Here is a 20,989-nt window from a genome sequence, read left to right as displayed (position 1 = left end):
GCTTCACTTTGATCAACCTGACTTGTAAAACAAAATAAATGACGTGAAAACATAATAAACTATTTAACTAAATATATTTCAAGTTGCATTAACGGAACAAAATGGGGTTATAGTAGTTGACTCTGTTAAATAATCCAAATGGAAAAATGTACACCTATTGGTATGCAACGTTGGAGCAAAAAGCGACAACCCACGATACCCAAGTGATAATTTTCTTTTCTTCGGGACTACGTAATTGGTCAGTTCTGTGATTTTAGATGGGAAAGTCTACTTAATAGTTTTACAGAACTATTTACAGTAATACTATACGTGGAAAAGTGTTGTCAGTTATTCATTCTATGTACCAAAATGTGAAAGCCTGTGTCACACTTAATGGTTTCCAGTCAGATTACTTTGTTAATCAGTTAGGCTTGCTGCAAGGCGAAGTTTTTTTCAACGATTTTATTTTCTCTATATATTAATGACTTTCAAATGAGTTTTATTCGTGGTAATTGTGTACCATATGAGTGTCAGTCACTCAGCCTATTGTTATTAGTGTATGCAGACGACCTTGTAATTTTTTCAGAATTTGTTGAGGACTTGTAACTTCAGCCAGATACTTTATTAGACTATTGTACGAAATGGGATTTAAGTGTTAATACTTCAAAAACAAACATAATGGTTTTTAGAAATGCTAGTAAATTAAAAGAAGAAGAAAAATGGATTGATGGTGATAATAGTATAGAAATAGTTGACACGTTTACATATTTAGGAATTTTACTACATTATAACAACAAATTAAGTTTTACAGAAAAAATATTATCTGAGCAAGGCAGAAAAGCAATATTTGCATTAAACCTTAGTATTAAAGCTTTGTATCTTAATCCAAAAATATTGTTATCATTATTTGACTGTTATTTTGGTAGCATTTTATGTTACGCATCGGAAGTATGGGGTCAGGTAACGGTGGAAATATTGAACGTATTCATGTAGATTTTTGTAAGAAATTATTAGGTATTAAGAAATCTACTCGTAATGTAATGGTATATGCAGAGCTAGGCCGACGTCCATTGAGGTGTATTCGAATATATAATATGATTAAATATTGGTGTAAATTATTAGTCACCCCAAATTGTATATTAAAAAATTGTTATGACTTTTTATATAACAGGGTAGAAAATTATAATGAGAAAAATTGGGCTTATCATGCTAAAATTGAAATTACTGATTTAGGTTTTGGTGAATTTTGGCTTAAACAAGAATTACATTCATTGTACGTACCTGTAATCAGGCAAAGAATCTTAGATCAAGCTTCGCAATACATCAGGAGTGTAATTAATATTTCACCAAAGTGTATTTTATACAAATATTGCACAGATACTTGTAATCTCCAGTTTTGTTTACGTAAGCCAATTCCAATAGTGTACAGAAAGTATTTATCAAAATTTAGACTATCTTCTTACATGTTAGCAATTGATACTGGCAGATACTATCACATTGAAAGACAGAACAGATTATATATGCTTATATTGTTTAAATGCTGTAGAAGATGAATTTCATTATATTTTAAAATGCCCTTTATATTCTAATTTAAGAACACAATATATAAAACCCTATTATTGGAAGAAGCCTTCATCTTTTAAATTGGTGCAGTTATACAATATAGAAAACATATGAGCTGCAACTTGCGGTGACAGAACTGATAACAGGTTATAATTTAATTGATTATCACAGGTTTGAAAATTAACATGAAAACCATGCGGTCTGGTCGCCAGCAGGGCCAAGTGAAGAATAATCGTACTGGCCTTTCTTAATTATCACACTGGAATTTAACTGCACAGGTAAAATCAAAACTAGGTTTTTTATTGAATAATAGCCATATGCTCACCGTATATACTATGTAACTATAGTCCGGGCGACTGTTAATTTTGAACCCAGTTATCATTGGGGCATTTGGGCCTATGTTAGTATGTAAGTTAGTATGTTACTATGTATCGTCAACGTCCCTAACTCAGTAACTGTGTTTGCACAATCAACAGCTGATTTGTTGTCAGCTTGTCATTAATTTGTGAGGGTTTTTTTGACAGTTTATGAACATTTTCATTAACTAGTTCAAGCAATTAACCGCCCGGAAGCCCGGGTATCGCCCGGAGACAAAACCAGAGCCCGAATGTTAATGCCGAGGGGTACATTGTCCATATTTGGCACACAGATACACCTCGGGATGGTGCATCTATATATGTTAAAAAAATAAATGATCGACTCGACTCAAATAGACTAATTTTTTTTAATAACATAGTACTTTTTAAATATTTTTTTCATTTCAGTATTCATCACATACCGATTTAATCTTACTTTATAGTTTATTAATCAAGACAATTCTGATTGTGCAATAAAAAAAATCTTCCAAGACAAAGTAAGTTGTCTTATTTAGTCTCCTACCAGTTAGTTTTCCATATATTTTTTCACAATGTTTTGAGATATTGAGCTAGGCTGATGCTACTCAATTTGCGTATTCATAAAAATAAGAATAATATATGTTTTTCCATTCTGTATGAAATGCAGAATAAATGACATAACTGGCTAATGGTTGTGTTCATAGGGAATGCTGCTAGGCTGAGCTGCACAATATAGGCATTGAATGGTGATCTTAATATGGAATGTAACGAATATATATAATATTTTACTCTTGACAGTTGATAAGAATGAAGGTCATAGAAAATTGTTTTAATATGATTTGATGATTATAAACTTCATAACAATCCAAAAATAATTCCAAATATAATATGAAGTTTGAGTGTCATTATTAGTAAGTATGTATCAAAATTAATTATAATGATCTGGGTATGAGAAAAAGCGAATCATCTTCAAACCTATGTGTAAATGACGTCACTGACTCCCACAGTTTGAGTCTGTGTGTAAAGTGACGTTAAGTTATTAGTCCCCTATCGGTCCATCCCGAGGGGACTCTAGGTTTCATCTCTGTCCGTCCGTCTGTCCCAGATATGTTTTCCGGATGTTTTTTGCAGAATGCTTTGAGATACTGAGCTGAAATTTTGTTTATAGTTTTATCATATACTGTTACAGATCAAGTTTAATTTTCATGACGATTTACCCATTTTTGACGGTGTTTAACAGGGTTTCTGCCAGAGGGTAAAATGGGTGTGGCGCCATACCCAAACATTTTTGAAGATTTGGTTTTTTTTAAGTTAACCTTTGGACAAAATTAATTACTCTTACAATTACTGTATGATTGTCTTAACCCTAACATTAAACGTTACCTATTTTCTTTCTGGGGGATGCCTCCCATACTCCCTGTTGACTGTGGTTGCATTCAGTTCCATGGTCCCATACCCAAAATTTTCTGTCTGGCAGAAACACAGTTATGACCCTTGGACTGAGATGTGAACATTTGTTTTCTGGACTTTTTTATCACGTACTGTTGCAGATTAAGTTTGACTTGCATAACGATTTATCCATTTGTGACGAAGTTATGGCGATGTGAAAATTTAGTTGGGCCCGGTATGGGACCTGTATTGCTTTAGCAGTACTCTCAAAATGTCTGTATATCTATCTATATAGGCCTATATACATTGTATATATAGAGAGGGATTATTACACAAGCTTGTGTCATGATTCACTATCACTCTGGCAATACAAGAATACTGACACTCGTTTCGCAAAACATTACAATTCACAGTACAATTCACACGCGAGTGTAATAATGTTTTTATTATCCACAGTATCCAAAATATTAGTTTTATGAATAACAAGCTAGGACCATGTCAACAAATTTTTAACATAACTCAAAAGATTACGAATTGAGGTAATTTTGTATATCTAAGACTGGGGAAGCTGCATTGTTATGAATATGAATTACCAAGCTCAGCTTTTTTGCACCTTTCTGCCATTTGATTGAACTAGAAGAAAGCAGTCTAATAGCAGAATAAGTGTCGCCACAAATAACAGATATTGCAAAGCAGGGAGTTATTTTGGTTTAATCATAGAATACAAGACCTAAAAAAGTGTTTCAGTTTTCATTCTTAAACAAATGTATAGACATCCAGATTATTCGATTTATGTTCTACACAGTGAATCATTGATTGTTTACTCTTATGTTGTAACTTAAAAGTAAGCATTGTTTTTGTTTAGTCACTTTAACACGCATTGTATGCTTCATTCTTGTACTATTATTTCAGTGTGGCACAGGTTTTGACGGTAATGGCAAGTAAGTACATGTATGTATGTCAGATATATGTAAATGCTACTGATTGTGTTATGAACTTTTCCCCATTCTATTGATATCAGCATTTAAAATTTGTCAACAATTATTTTTAATAAATTATTTCAATGAAATAAATTTAAAAATAAAAAAACCCAACCCAACCCAACCCAACCCAACCCAAACAAAATAAATAAATAAATAAATAAATAAATATATATATTCAATGTAAAAAAAAAAAAAAATGTAATTACAGAAATAAATATTAAATTTTCAAATTTGTGTGTACAAAATGACATAATCTGATAGGAATTCTGATTTCACTGAGCCTGTTTTAACATAAATCTATTTGACCTACCGGTATCTAAATTTTATACTTTTCAGTACTTATATTAAGAAAAGTCCAATGTAAATAATCTTTATCATGCTTCATACACTTATTTACCAAGAAAATTCATGACTTTCCATGATTTCCACTCATAATGAAATTAACAGCAATTAAAAACTGCTTTAGACATTATACTATTTTTTCTCTCCAAAGGCTGCAAGAGTAATAAATAATAAATTAAAGAAACAAAATACTGCTATTTTACAAATGTGGATTTCAAAAACCAGATGCAGCAAGAAATAATTATGACTATATATAAAAGTACACTTATGGTTCACTAATAGTTTAAAGTGAATATAGGTACAACACCAATTAACACCAATTACATTAATTTCAAGAGATGCATTACATGCAGTATTCACACATGGCTTGTTTCATGTTCAATGTATGATGAGTCACTTGCTTAGCATGTACATGTATTTGATAAACTGTACATAAACAATACCTATCTGGTATTTATATTTTCAGTCCAACAGTGTGTGAGTTTTTTCAATGCCATGCTAGAATTTATCACAATGTAGTCAACATACTAAAAGTATTATAAACTGTTATAGGCTTAAACAGTCACTGGCAATAATAAAAAAAAAAGACAAAGAATAAAAAAAAATGACATTTATTTTTTGAACAAATATTAAAATTTCCAGTTTCAGGATATTTATGTAAATAAATTCTAGATTATAATTTGAAAAGTATTTTGTTATGGTTAGTTTGTTTTTTGGGTCAGTAGCAAAAACAAAACAGTTTGTTCTGTTATGCCTAAGTATTTAATCAAATCTCACATTGCAAAACAAGCTCCGCACCTTACCAATAATGAAAAGAAATTAATATTTGTTTACAACATCTCAGCACATTTTCAATTTGGTGTTAAACATCTGTGTTTCAGAAAAACAGCCTTCATAATTTTGACCCATGGTTTTGACATTTGGCATAGATACTGACTCACCAAAAGGTAAACCCATGGCCACCACACAGGCTACTCCTACCAATTACTTTAATTTCAGCATTTTCACTTTCATTGGAGTTATTTGTTTGCACCACCATCACAGCATCCTTTGGTAGTGTTTTTGTCAGTAATTTCAGATATGCTTAGTATAAAATGAAAATGCATCCTGCATACATATTACAGCTTACAAAAGAGATACCCAACTAATAGGCCCCCTATAGATAGATTAACAAAGGAATAATCAAATGTAGTTTAACAAATGAAGAAAAGAAAATTTTATTCTGCCTTGTACCTAAAAAAAATTCTGGGAACATGACTAAAAAATATTAGGTAGGGCCAGTCTAAACTTTAAAAAATAAACAAAAAAAACCTACAGCTGTACTCTTTTTAACTTTAAAAAAAATGGGGGAAAATAATCAAGGTAAGCCTTTTTTTTTAGGTAGGGTCGGTTTCAAGAAACAATTGTTTTTACACCTCAATGGGCACTCCACATCTCACTATTCTGTTTATATTGTGTGTATGCTATTTGCATGTCTCAAACTATTATTTTCTTCTTCAAATTTTGTATTAGGGGCTGTGGAAGAGGTGAGGGCCGATAGGGCCATGGTCTCCTCTTTTTTCCTGTTACTGTTCTCAAAAGTCTGGAGATGTCATAGGCCCTATGTTAACATCTGATATTTAAACTTATTCTGGGTGAGCATGCCCCCGAACCTCCACCAACAGGTTTGGGCCCTAGTAGATAACTTTTGATGAACAACCCACCTCCCGCAGCTCCAGCACCTCCGCTATACACACCCACTTTCTTAGGCATCACGTGCTGCCGTTGAGCCAATCGGATAACTGGTGTTTCGGTGATGCACACGCGCGTTTCAGTTGTCGAGCGAGGTGAATAGGTGTTTTTTCTTTGTACGGAGAGTCACGCCCACTTGCTATATGTCACGTACTGACCGCCGAGACAATGGGTGCGCGAAGTTCGATAGTTGTTTGTTGTTGTTTTGTTTGCAGTGCCGAGAGATCTAATACCGCCCGTTCAAAAAACCGGAACGACTGGGGAAACAAGAATCCGTATGTCCGCACGTGATCCACAGTACGGTTTGTAAGATTATCCACGAGAGTGTAAATAAACAGAGTTCTGATTATAAATAAGGACAAATACTAAAGTTAAGACAGTAGCGGTCCGAAATAATGCTATAAACAGTACATCTACATATTGAATTTTGTGTTTGTGTTGGTTAAACGGAATTTGTAAAATTTATACATAGAAGAAGAAGAGCTGTTAAAATGCCAAAAACAAATCCGAAAATACAACCCAAAAAACCATACTCGAGACCGAGCGACATGAGGTGCATGTCATTTGAACAGTTTTTTAAGGTATCTAAGGAGAAATTTCAAAACATCGATAACAGAGTTAGCGTCAGTGAATTGCCTAAGGATTTAGCATTAAAAGTGACGAAGAAGGAAAAAAATAAACATTAATGATAGCCTAAAGCTATACAAATTAACTGTAAAGCCTGCTTTCCATGAATACCACAAGGATTCAATGTTTGTTATAATTCCAGAGAGATACACGGATGATGCTGAACACAGCACACATATGGTGTATTGAGGACAAATTAAAACTGCAAAGAATCAGATGGCAAACAAACTTATGTTTTTCAAAATATGGAAAAAAGATGCAAAGAATAAAAACTCCTTGGAGAGCGAACCAAACAGCGACAACGAAATCGAGCAATGGCTGCTTTAATGACAGATAGAAATATAAAACCCAAGGTTTTTTTTTTTTAAACATTTTTATTCACACCACAAATATTTTATACATGATGACGGTAGACAAAAAAAAACACCACATCTTCATTCAAACTTTTAAAGTGATTTCTGTGTCTTTATTATTCTCTGTCCTGGCGGACCATTAACTGCTTTACGTTTTAAATACAATGTTCGATGACTTGTTAATGTTTGTTGTTTTTTATTTCCAGAACCAAGTTGGTTATGATTCAGTAGTGTTATAGGGGCCTTTAAATCGTTCATTACTTTTACAAATCGCTCATAGTCTGCAGGTGGTTTCTGTTTGTCATGTAATACCACGTGGCGTATCAGATGAACAATGTCTGATCTGTTGAAAACTTGACCGTCTTCTGTCATGAGTTCGCTTTGACCATTGATAAACAAGTGACCTAATTCTATTTTATCTTTAATAAAGAACCAGAGAGCCATGAGTTTACCAATTGATTCAATACAGCTAATTCCACGAACAATGTCCCTTTCAATATGCCATCATTCCAGTTCACCCTGACTTTGAGACGACGAAATCTGTGTCTCACTGGTTTGTGAAGACTATATGCTTCGTAATCACTTAAAAACTCTTTCACATTGTTGTGTTTAATATTAAATAATCCGCGTCTCTTCAAAGACTTTTGAAATTTACATGGACCGTAAAATGCCCCAGGTGTACGAGGGTTAAAATAATACTGTTATAAAGCATTCTTATCGTCCACCTTGACAGACTGTTTCTTATCGCTATCCATGATATAAATGATTTTCAAATAAAATTGCTTCTATATAAATACAATAACAAACGAGAATTAATTTATACATCATTTATTCACAATGCTCTAATACAATCAATCAAATGTAAAACAAAATTTGGTTACATTTTTTCTTCTCGATAACGCCAACCATATTAATATAGTCGCAGTTTGATGCCCCTTTCTTGTGCTCCACTTTTTTTAAACGGGAGGGTACCCTCGCAATTGGTTGAGCGCTTGCTGTAGGTGTACTCAGGCTTAAGAATCTGCATTCGATAACACAAAAATGCATTTAAGTAGTACGTATTATTTATTGCAGAGTATTTGTAAAAACACCACAAAAGACATGTTACATTTGATCATGTACATCAACAAACGTTCATGTTGTGTTAGTATTTTGGAAGTAACTTCTTCCCAGGTGGTCCAAGGTCTGCCCGTCTTTTCACAAACAAAACGACTGGTTTCTTCTGTTCACTTTTCATCGTGATTGGATGTGATTTGATTATGTGAATCAGGTTTGATCGCTTCCTCTTCACAGCCATTCTGATAAGTTTAGGGGTTTTAACGTTCAGTCTGATCTATGCTCAATGCAAATGTGAACATAAAAATGTATTGATTAAACTTAAGTATTCTATTCCTGCTCACTCGTTTCAGAAACATCTGAATGATCAGATTCCGATTCACTTTCTTCCGTCAGGTCTACATACGGTATTATTTCTTTCATGATGGGCTTCAGCAGTAGCTTGATTTTGTCCTTTATTAGCATTTGATCTGCGTTAGGGTCAGTTTTGTTTAAACTATCCAATATAGATCGAAATAAAGGTGCTTCTGCAAAATACTTTGTAAATTCAATAACAATACTTAGTGTTTTGAGCAATTCGTTTTCCCACAGTCGCTTCAGTTTTCTGTCTATCCACTCTTGTGTCTTCTCTTGCTGTAGATATTTCTTACGTCTGCTTTTCATGTCTTCTATATGCATGGACCGAACACGACCCCATACTCGATGTAAGCCAACATTCTGCCATTCTACAGTCAATTCTTGTTCTCTTTTATTACACATGCGCTTTTCTCCTCCTTTCTGCGTGTCAAAAATGTCATGATTGTAGGCGTCTTCTTCATCAATCTTAGCGCGTTTTCTGGAGGGCATAAATCCGTTCTCTGGGCACCATGTTTTAATATGGCGTTGTAGATCCGTCATATTTCCAAATAAAACGCCGCAGTCGGTACAAGCAGTAGCCATAACAAAGGGATCTGTTTCGTCACTGGATTCGCCCACGTCTTCGGCTGTATATTCTACTTCCAAATTGTTTTTGGTTTCAGAATGCACGGGATCAACAGTGTCCACGGGTCGGGTGTCTGAATGTATCTGACAATCGGTCGGCGACGACACGTCATTTAAAGCATTATTGTTATAACTATTGTCATGGTCTGTAGGTGGAGTGGGCTGCCTTCGTTGGATTTCTGGTGGGCAATCTAAAACATTGGGTTTAAGTCTCTCATTCTCGTGAGTTGATGGTCGCAAGTCTATAGTAAGATTCCCATAAGGTCTCTGAACAGCAGTCTCATAAACCGACATAAAACGATCACTGTTATTTGGATATATTTTTCTCGCAAACAAGTTTACTTGATGTCTATCAATGGGCGAATTAAACAAGGTCACGTAGTGAGAGTTGAGAGCAATATCACGTGACTCCTTGCCTCTTGGAAACAGGTTTTGTAACAGCAGGAAGTTAGCTACATTCTTGTGATGCGACGTTCTTGTAAATAACTGAGAAATACGTTTATCATCTTTGGCCTCGGTCATGTGATCATCCAGAATTAAAACATTGTTGTTGCGTGCATCAAAGAAGTTGTCGTCCTGTAGGTTGTAGGGGATACCTTTCACAAACTGGACTTGGGGCATTGTTTCACGAATAGCATCGTAAAGTGGCTGCCACTCATTGTAACACCAAATGATGTTGTTAGGTTTAGGCTTGATGAGTCCTTTCTGGAGTATTTGGTACATAAACATAGTTTTCCCACATCCACTCGGACCCACTAAAACAGCATTAGATGGTATAGTAAATTTGAAAGGCTCTCCGTATTGTTCAGCTTGTAATCCCAAGGTTGCTGATTGTATAACTAGCCTTTGAGGAGGAGGAGGAGGAGGGAGGGTGTTTGGTCGATGCATCTGTCTCCAGTGCCTTTGCATATTGTCATATCTGGAAAACGTATCCCCACACTCAGGGCATGATGTTGACCCCATTATGGATTTTATTCACGTGACGTTTCTATCAACGCCTTGGACTGTTCGAGTGATGCTTGAATCAATACAGCCGTCTTCGTTTTATAGTTCCATCCTTAAGAAGGGAAAAATAACTCACAGTTTCGTTAATCAAGTCTGTCATAATTTACAATGTACGCAGATCGACTTATTATAAAATAGTACGGTTCTCCCGAACAATCTGGAAAGTCAACACCACTAGCTATAACACGTATGAGTGAGTCGACAGCTTCAGACTTGCTTTTATACCACTGGGAATCCTCCGATATCACTCTCTCTGGTTCACGTCGTGGGTGTGCCACAATGATCCACGAATACTGTTTGCTCATCTCGAATACATTTACACAAATGAAGATTACTATATGCAAGAGGAAGCTTTATACTAGCTGCTGGGTGGAATAAAACCGATAAGGTAGGCTACATTCAAACGCGTTCGTTGAACTGCGCGATTGCGATTGGCTAAAACAACTGGAACCGGTTTCGAGCGGTTTTCGTCAACAAAAGACGTGTTCCAACAAATAAAATAAATCCATCGAAACACCCACTTCGATGACGTCACAGCGCACTTTCGGAGCGACCCCATCGCACTCGTCACAACGGCGTTTAAAAATATCTGTTAAAACCCTCTTTCAATAGAAGGCGTTGTTTTCCCGCCACAAGTTATCCTTCCAGCCAAAATTTGAAAAATTGCCAGTCATCCTCTCAGCACAATAGGTGCACTTCTTTTGTCCAAAAATCCATTATACGCTCCACTGAACCGGAAAACCCCATTATTCGCTCCACTGAACCGGAAAAAACAATTTCACGCTCCACTGAACCGGATGTTCTAAATCATTCTTATTGTCCACCTTGACAGACTGTTTCTTATCGCTATCCATGATATAAATGATTTTCAAATAAAATTGCTTCTATATAAATACAATAACAAACGAGAATTAATTTATATTCCATTTATTCACAATGCTCTAATACAATCAATCAAATGTAAAACAAATTTTGGTTACATTTTTACTTCTCGATAACGCCAACCATATTAATATAGTCGCAGTTTGGTGCTCCTTTCTTGTGCTCCACCCATGGATTATCGATAGTCTCCCATCCCTTCAGCACGATCTCGAACTTGAAAGAATAACAGACATCTCCTCGATTAAAACACACAAAACCAGCATGAGCCATGGTCCTCGATGATTGCATCGTTTGACATGATCAGTTTGTAAATGATGATAGGCTGGGTTTTTTTTTTTTTTAAAAGCACATTCCAATTAGTGCAATTGGAATTAAAAGTCACATAATCTGTGTATATGTCTGTCATCATGTCTTGTGTCGCCTATTACAATGCAACGACAGAACATCCTGTATAATGTTAAAAAAAAGAAGAAAACCGGTGTTTTATTTTTCAACTGGGGAAAAGACGTTCAAGTTGCACGTATTTTAAAACTTGTGATTTTAAAGTCTCGAACCAGTTGGCTGTCTTAATGCAGACATCTAAATAATCTCGACATTGATAAGAATGCAGCATGCTAGAAGGTATGCGATCCTGTGTCTGAGGGTCATTTCGTAACACACTAATCCATTTGTGGATGACGCCCATTTCGTCCAGTCTGACCAAGCCATTGAGTAGTAGTGTTCAACTTTCTCTCTATCAGGCATGTCTAGACATGTGTGAACAACTTCCTCGTCAAACATGCATCCAAAACACAGTTCCTTATTCAACCGTTTAATATTCTTGGCTATTTCCATGCTATAGCACAATGTCAGTAGAGATTCAATGTAGAGTTTCATATTGGCAGAGTCCATCTCGTCTGTATGATACTTGGGTACGTTTTTTCTAATAATCACAAGTTTGGACTGCTGTGTGTCATCGTGGTAGTTGGTTTTAGCATCTTGTACACATTCATTTCGATCTTTAAACCATAACAAACATTCTCTAATAGAATTTTCTGATAAATGGTCTGGGGATTTCTGTACGTATTTCCATTTAAAATAACACGTTTTCTCCATCATTAAAATGTGTACTGCGACGAGCAAGACTCAATTAATTATAAAGTTACAAAAGCGAATGAACAATTATAAATATAAATAAGTCGTGGCTATAATTAAAGGGCTATTGATTGGTTGGATATAAACCATTATCTATCTACATTGTAAAAACAACGAAACGGATTGGTTGGAATTGTAAACCATTGTATATGTCATGAAACACCTCATGTCGCTCGGTCTCGAGTATGGTTTTTTGGGTTGTATTTTCGGATTTGTTTTTGGCATTTTAACAGCTCTCTTCTTCTATGTATAAATTTTACAAATTCCGTTTAACCAACACAAACACAAAATTCAATATGTAGATGTACTGTTTATAGCATTATTTCGGACCGCTACTGTCTTAACTTTAGTATTTGTCCTTATTTATAATCAGAACTCTGTTTATTTACACTCTCGTGGATAATCTTACAAACCGTACTGTGGATCACGTGCGGACATACGGATTCTTGTTTCCCCAGTCGTTCCGGTTTTTTGAACGGGCGGTATTAGATCTCTCGGCACTGCAAACAAAACAACAACAAACAACTATCGAACTTCGCGCACCCATTGTCTCGGCGGTCAGTACGTGACATATAGCAAGTGGGCGTGACTCTCCGTACAAAGAAAAAACACCTATTCACCTCGCTCGACAACTGAAACGCGCGTGTGCATCGCCGAAACACCAGTTATCCGATTGGCTCAACGGCAGCACGTGATGCCTAAGAAAGTGGGTGTGTATAGCGGAGGTGCTGGAGCTGCGGGAGGTGGGTTGTTCATCAAAAGTTATCTACTGGCCCTCAAGTACATGTATACACACTCTCTGTGTCCGTCTGTGTCTCCGTCTGTGTGTGTGTGTGTGTGTGTGTGTGTGTGTGTCTCTCTCTCTCTCTCTCTCTCTCACACACACACACACACACACACACACACACACACACACCACAACCTTTTAACAAACAGCACCCTATAAGTACCCCCACTTTCACATTCTCCGCTGGCCCTGTACATAAAAAAAAAGTGTTGTTTCTAAAACATTTTTCTTTTAGTCTGTGAAATTATTGATTATAAATAAATTAATTAATTAATTAAATAATTGACAACAAACATGATCAATGCCATGGGGGGTAGGACGAACTCACCTAAACCATCCCCCTCACCAAAAAGCAGTGAACAAAACACACAAATAAACAAATGTGCACATAGCATACATAAAGGGAAGAACAAATAATATTTCAACTAGATTTTATTCAAATAACATATAAATAATTCATTTTGTTTTAAATCCACACACCGAGAATGGATAGGTTTTTGGCAATGACATACAAACGCCTCGTTTTTCAGCGATTCACTGTTTGTTTTGTTTTTTGTTGTTGTTGTATTTTGTCATATACTAGATCCGTTGTGCAGTCCAGACATTCTTTTTGCAATGCATCATCGTCTGAAAAAATATGACCACTTTTCCTGTTCGTGGACAAGTAATTTTATACGACCAGTGGCTTCAAATCACACTACTGAACAGCTGTTTAAAGCGAGACTCTAGGGTGTATAGTGACGACGCGACCTCTGAGGGGGAGATAATTTCTGGGTGTTCGCCATTGGTAGGTGTAAACCACTTGCACCGACTAATGATCCATGTCTGGTTCAACAAGGCCATGGTTTGTGCTATCCTGCCTGTGGGAAGCGCAAATAAAAGATCCCTTGCTGCCTGTCGGTTTGATGTCACATGAGGTCTACCTGACTGTGGCAAATCCTTCATAGAGTTGGTTACGGCATGTTTCCTGACGAGTCTGCTAATTACTGTGTAGTGGTACCCCAGCTGACGGCAGATGGCTTTGAACGTCATTTATGCGTTACGCATGCCGATTATTTGTGATCTTTGATCCACTGAGTAGCCCATGTAGTGGCGACAGCGGGTTTCCTCTCAAAATCTGTGTGGTCCTTAACCATATGTCTGATGCCATATAACCGTAAATAAAATGTGTCGAGTGCGTCGTTAAATAAAACATTTCTTTCTTTCTTTCATATAATTAGACCTAAACAAAAGTATGTATTTCTGGGGAGTGTCGAAATGTTTGATTTTTCTTTAAATATTTTTTTAAAGTTATTTTTAAATTGATATTTTTTTTTTCTTCAATATTATACTTAGAAAAGCATGGGGAAAAAATAACTGAATTAATAACAGTTTAAATTTTATGTATTAAATTGACAATTTTTTTTTTAAATAAAAAATTATATGTAACTGAAATGGACCTTACATTATGTAGTGTTCATATATCATCAAGTATTAAAAAACGAATTTATAAAAAAAAAACCCACAATTTAAATGGTCATAATGTAATATATATTAGGATACATGTATATTTATTAAAGTATATTCAGTTATTGTATTTTTACAGATGCATTCCTAAAAACAGTAAAGAAATGGTCAGTTGTACAAGTGTCCCAGAAGTAGATCAAACGGCTGCTGTCAGCATATCTCAGGATGTGTCGGTATGATCAATTAAACATTGCTAGACATTGAAAACATTTCTCATTGTTATTTCCATAAACTGCTTTTCTGACATTTTACTATATAAAACTCTCAATGCTTTTAAAAGTAAAGGTGCTTAAATAAATGAAAACTTTAACAGTAAAATTTTACACCAGATTTAATTGACAACTCATTAAGTAACATGATATTTTCAGTATGAAATGAAATAAGTCACTCAAATAATTTTAAAGTAACATACCTTAGTTCAAAACTGCTATATGTAATTTCATGATTTGTCATTAAATATTTTTGGTCATCACACTTGTGATCACTGGCTATTACGAAATTGGGGAAAATGTTTTTGTTTTTTTTATTCTCTTTAATTTTTTAATTATATTTAATATTTGTTTCTATCAGTTTGTTACAAAACTAAGTCCTACATCATTGAAACTTGTTTTAGTTCTTTCTATGGATGTTAATCGCAATGGATGTGAAACAAAAATTTAAATTACTTTTTTAATTTTTTTTAAAGTTCCAATGGGTTTTTTTTAACATGATTTGAGATATACACTTATTGTTGCAACTATCAGTAACAAGAATACATTTATGGTAAGTGAGGTGTTTAATTCCTCCCAATTTTTGTTTCAATATTTGAATACCGAATTCATTTTTTTAGGATACATTACAGTCGGCGCAATTGTACAAATATTGTGTGTGCCAAAATATGGCAATCACGCCAGTAGATGAAAATCACTTGGCATTCATGCTACAAGACTTTGACTTATGCAGCCAGTCTCTAAAGGTAAGTCTGTTTTCAAATGGTTATATTATATACCTGTCAGTCTCTCTATTTTGACATTAGTGTCTTTTTTCAGATGGTTATATTATAGACCTGTCAGTCTCTCTATTTTGACATTAGTGTCTTTTTTCAGATGGTTATATTATAGACCTGTCAGTCTCTCTATTTTGACATTAGTGTCTTTTTTCCTTTTTGGGGCAGGACATAGCCCAGTGGTAAAGCTCTCGCTTGATGCACAGTCGGTTTAGGATCGATCCCTGTCGGTGAGCCCATTGGGCTATTTCTTGTTCCAGCCAGTGCACCATGACTGGTATATCAAAAGCCATTGTATGTGGTATCCTGTCTGTGGGATAGTGCATATAAAAGATCCCTTACAGCGCCCTCAATAGTTTAAGAAGTAGCAGGCTACAACAGTGATGATAGCAGGCGGCAAAGCGGGGGGTCTGGGGGCCCTCCCCGAGAAACATGTGAAAAATCGAAGAAATTAAAGAAGAGAAAGCACTCTTTTTTTTTACCATCAACGAAAAGTAGGCGGCGGCAAAAGCTGTCTCAGGCGGCGATTTGCCGCCGGAGACCGGGTACTTTTGAGGGCTCTGCCCTTACTACTAATGTAAAAAAAAATGTAGCGGGTTTCAACTTTATGACTGTCAAAATGACCATATGTTTGACATGCAATAGCCGATGATTAATAAATCAATGTGCTCTAGTGGTGTCGTTAAAACAAAAACAAACCTTTTTCCTTTTTTTAATCCTACTGCCTCCTTTCCTTTTACTTCGCATTAACTTGTCATTTCTTCCCGATATGACAACTGTTAAAACGTACTTGTAATCACCGTCTATATTCCCCTACTACTGGCAGTCGTTAGTATCAGGTAGCTAAAACATGAATGTGACGGGCTTGAAACTGATATTAGTGTTTGAAAATTTAAATGAACTTGTAACAGGATTTGAACCACTATTAGCAGTGTATTATGTTTGTTGCACACTTATTCTCCTGTGCCATTTCATTAAAAACTAAATCTATATAGTGCATTTTACGTTTTGTCATTCTTGTATTTTTAAAGATAATTATGTCATAGTACAGAGGAGGATTATCAAGACACCGAAAGGACTTTGTTGGATATTCTTCTGCTCGTGTGATCCTGCCAAGGAACGATTAATGCAGAATTTGCCAGACACTGTCACAGACGATTTAACATCAGGTACTGTATTTTTCTAAAATAACTAATGTTTTTCATTGTACATGACATGTTTAAGTTACTGGTTTTGTGTTTAATGAAACTACCCATACTTTTTATTATATTTCAGCTGACCAGTGCATTCATGTGAATGCTACTGAAGATCTCATAACTGAATTTGATGATATGATGGGGCAGACATTGCAATCAGCCTATGATAGAGGTATGTCTCCTGTATGTTCCAATATGTTGTGCATCATGAGAAATTAATATTAATGTCATCATGGGTTGGGTACCAGGAAAAAATAAATACCGCGGGGTTTTTTTTAAAGTACCACGGTGTGTACCACGGTATACCACTTTAGTAGTGACATCATACTAATCACAGCGATTCAGTGGTACAATAATTTCTCAACATACAATGTCATTTATATGCCTTTGAACTTAGAGGCCAAACATGTATGACATACTACAATGAAACACCAGTAGAGATTTGACTGATTCAGTTTACACATTACATTCTGTTTTCCTCTAAAGATGAGTAAGCATTAAGCAGGACTGAAGGAGAGAAAAGCTAATACTTCTAGGTAGAACACAGTTCTAGAGCGTTGTTGTCTTTTAAGACCTTATAATGTAAATGAAATAAACAAATGGATGAATTCTATAATTATCATTTCAGTTCAACTTGAAGAATAGTAAAAATTGCGAAGTTTAAACGAATGTATTCTATTGTCACCATTTTAATTATTCCAGTAACTTTCATATAGCTACTTTTATTTCAGTTGATGATCCATGTAAACAGGTCACTTTATGTTTTCAGTTTGCTATAATGGATTATTGTTCAAGTTAAATCATCTTAATGTCAATTTAGTTTCAAGAATAAACAAAAACTCCATAAACCCGTCTGACTAAATCATGTAGTGTGTCAATTCCAGTCATTATCTGGATTACTGAATTTATTTCATGTTCTTGTTTAGAAATATTTCTTGTTCCAGCCAGTGCACCACGACTGGTATATAAAAGGTTGTGGTATGTGCTATCCTGTCTGTGTGCTGTTGCATATAAAAAATATTTTAGTAATAAAAAAGTATTTTACGTAACACTGTTGAATATAAATGTTAGCAAACATCTTTTTTAGTATACATGGTTCGCACGGTCTTGAAAAGTGCTTGAATTTAGGAGTTTGAAATGAAAAGTGCTTATTTTCACTTTTTTGGGAATAAGTGCTTGAAAAGTCCTTGAAAAGTCCTTGAAAAGTGCTTGAATTTCATGACAGTGCGACTAGCGCGTCATTTTAACCAGAAATTATGGAACAGTCTCGAAAGAAATTTAGCATTTTTACTTCCGTGTTCGCACTTTCATTCCGCGACCTGAATGTACTCGGCCCATTCCGGGACAAATGCTATGTTCCGAATGCCTCAGCCGAGATCCGCCGATTATTGACGAGCGTAATAGCCTCGTTTTGAGAACTGCAAACAGGCGAGACGACACGGAATCACTTAGATTTTGAAGTTTTTGCAAGCACATATTCAAATTTAAACATACCTAGTGGAAAGTGTTTTTAACAAAACGTGGTGTCGAAAATGTGTGGATCAGAGAGAGTAAGGACGTGTCAAAGGCCGTGTGTTCCTGTTGTCTCAAGGATATTAACACTGGCGCCATGGGCACTCACATCGCACGAAAATGCTGATTACGGTTTGTATTTATGGTCCTTGAAAACAAGGTAGGTCCTTGAAAAGTGCTTAATTTTATGGGCCCTTGCCTGTATGAACCATGGTATATTAGAGTACAAGGAAGCACAAAATTGGTTTACAGTTATTCTTTGGCCATCTTTTATATATGGTGGCCTTTCTAAAAATGCCAACCATCCTAGTGTTCATAATAGGTTTACTAATTGGAACTCAGATTACACAAATCATGTTTTAAAAAATCTAGACAAAGCTTTCACGAAATTACACAATATAATTGTATTTTTGCTATTATTACTAACCAATAATTGCTTTTAACTTCAGTGAATAATTCCATGACAGACACACGTAATCATCCTTATGGCCAAGTGAAACCAACAGTAAGTTTTCATTTTAATTTTCCCCTCATTTTGTACAATCAGTTTGTTTGTCATTCCAAGTTTAACCACCTGAAGTGACCATTTCTTTATATACTGCCTTTATTTGCAAATTAGAGGGGCTCGATTTAGCTCAGTTGGTTGAGTGCTCGCTTGAGGTGCTTGCATCTTTCGCCTTCATTAGCGGAATTTTAAATTATTATTTCTGTTTCTTTTATGTCAGTTATGTTATTACTGTAATTGAAGGGCAGGACGTAGCCCAGTGGTAAAGCATTCGCTAGATGCACGGTTGGTCTAGAATCGATCCCAGTCCGTGTCCCATTGAGTTACTTCTCGTTCCAGCCAGTGCTCTATGACTGTTATATCAAAGGCCGTGATATGTACTATCCTCTATGTGGGATGGTGCATTTAAAAGATCCCCTGCTGCATTATATAAAATGTAGTGGATTTCCTTTGTTGGCTATGAATCACAATTATCAATGTTTGACATCCAATAGCTGATGATTAATTAATCAATGTGCAAACTTTTTACTGTAAATCAAAATATGGCAGTAACTTATATTTCTTGCGACATCATTAACTTTTGTGCATTTAATTGGGGGATATTATTTGCATTAAAATACACAATGGTGATTGGTGTACAACCATAATTGTGCAACATGTTTTAATTATAGTACTCTTCCAATGTATATGCCACTAATTTTGAAATGCATTTTGTTTATTTGAAGGTTGATGTATATGGATTTGATGACAGTTCGACCTGCTGTGTCACATTATGTGAAAATGGTGCCAAGACGTACTCCATTGTCAGCATTTGCTACCAAGGCAGAAAACCAGAACTTAAATGTCACTCTGGTAAATTAGTTAAATGCATGCATGTCAATGCTATTTTAGACCAAGATGGATTTGTGAGTGACATTTCAACTAAATTTTTAAAGGAATTAAATGTTTTGCCTCAATGGAGATCGCGGTATGTTCCAGTAAGCGTTTCTGAAAAACCTATACCTTTTTCATGTTTACCAGAAGAACAGAAAACCAATCGTCACTCTTGGAAAAAATCTTCAAAAGATGGGTTCATACATTTGGTGCCACCAGTTGATGGTCTCTGCACATGTGGTTGTTCTTGGAGCGATTCAAAGATGTGGGACACTGTGAAAATATTCAGTGAAAATGACATATTTTCAGCTAAAGGTTTTGTATATAGATTATATTTTATAGACAGTCATATGTATGCATTGTAGACAGATTATTTATCATTGACATATTTGATAATTTATTACAAATATAATAACATTTAGCAAATCTTTGCTTTGCTGATATGATTCTTCATGGTTCAATTTATTTTAATGTTTCAGTTTGGATATTTTAAAATTATTTCATTATAATAGTTGCTTATTAAAGTTGGACTTTTGATATTTAATATTTTAATTTCATTTCTTTTTATTTACTTCATGAGGGCATTTTGAAAGAAGACTACAGGTCCTGTACCTCTGTTAACTTATTTTTGCTCATCAGTCATTACTTAAAAATGTTTAATCACATGAACATTGAATAATAATTATTGCCTTTAAATTTTGTTAGTGTCAATTTAATATCTTTCAGTTTACTTCAGGCCATGTTCCAATGAACTGTGTCAAGGCATGAAAGAGTACGATGGAGGAGAGGATCAACTTCTGAACATGGGAACTTACCTGATCAGTCATTCGGTATTTTTTAAGGAACTACATGAAACAATTCCTTACTCAAGGGTAAAGAAGTGATTTGGTTGCATATTTTACATCATATCTAAGTTTGGACAATTAAAAGTACCTAATGAACATTGTTATATGACGTCAAAACAAACCTGAATAAGTTAATTATACTTAAAAGTTAACACTAAAAAAACTTTCCCTTTAGTAGTTTTGACTTCCATAACTAAAATATAATTCGCCATCAATTTTGTATATTTTTTGGGTTTACATCGCTTAAATTAAAAGTAAACACTTATTTCTAGTTACATTTATGTAAATGTTTATTGTGATAATAACTCTAATTGACATCTTTTTAGTTTTATTATGTTCTCACGGTATTTTTACTTGTTAGGAATGAATTGATCACATTAAACATAAAATTGCATTAATAATGATTAGATGAAAATTGTT

General features: G+C 35.0%; 2 protein-coding genes across 2 annotated transcripts in view; one reads left to right on the top strand and one right to left on the bottom strand.

The window, feature by feature from the left end:
• LOC121381696 overlaps positions 1–20,989 on the bottom strand; it is a 119,449-nt gene that overhangs the window by 9,297 nt on the left and 89,163 nt on the right. The window lies entirely within an intron of this gene.
• On the top strand, positions 16,916–20,846 carry LOC121381034. The gene is made up of 4 exons (XM_041510119.1): positions 16,916–17,006; positions 18,796–18,851; positions 19,577–20,039; positions 20,451–20,846. Exons 1-4 carry the CDS (start codon positions 16,970–16,972, stop codon positions 20,606–20,608), a joined length of 714 nt encoding a protein of 237 aa, XP_041366053.1. The 5' UTR covers positions 16,916–16,969; the 3' UTR covers positions 20,609–20,846.

The sequence above is a fragment of the Gigantopelta aegis genome, chromosome 9, assembly GCF_016097555.1.
Source record: "Gigantopelta aegis isolate Gae_Host chromosome 9, Gae_host_genome, whole genome shotgun sequence".
NCBI classification, from domain to species: Eukaryota; Metazoa; Mollusca; class Gastropoda; order Neomphalida; family Peltospiridae; genus Gigantopelta; species Gigantopelta aegis.
Note: the sequence above shows the minus strand (reverse complement) of the source record. Positions and strands in the feature narration are given on the sequence as shown.

What these genes read in the sequence shown, in the direction of transcription:
- LOC121381034 (XM_041510119.1), top strand. Translation starts at nt 16,970, where the DNA reads ATGATGGGGCAGACATTGCAATCAGCCTATGATAGAG. An exon ending in ATGGCCAAGTGAAACCAACA is followed by an intron (nt 18,852 to 19,576) that starts GTAAGTTTTCAT and finishes GTTTATTTGAAG; the next exon opens with GTTGATGTATATGGATTTGA. An exon ending in TGACATATTTTCAGCTAAAG is followed by an intron (nt 20,040 to 20,450) that starts GTTTTGTATATA and finishes AATATCTTTCAG; the next exon opens with TTTACTTCAGGCCATGTTCC.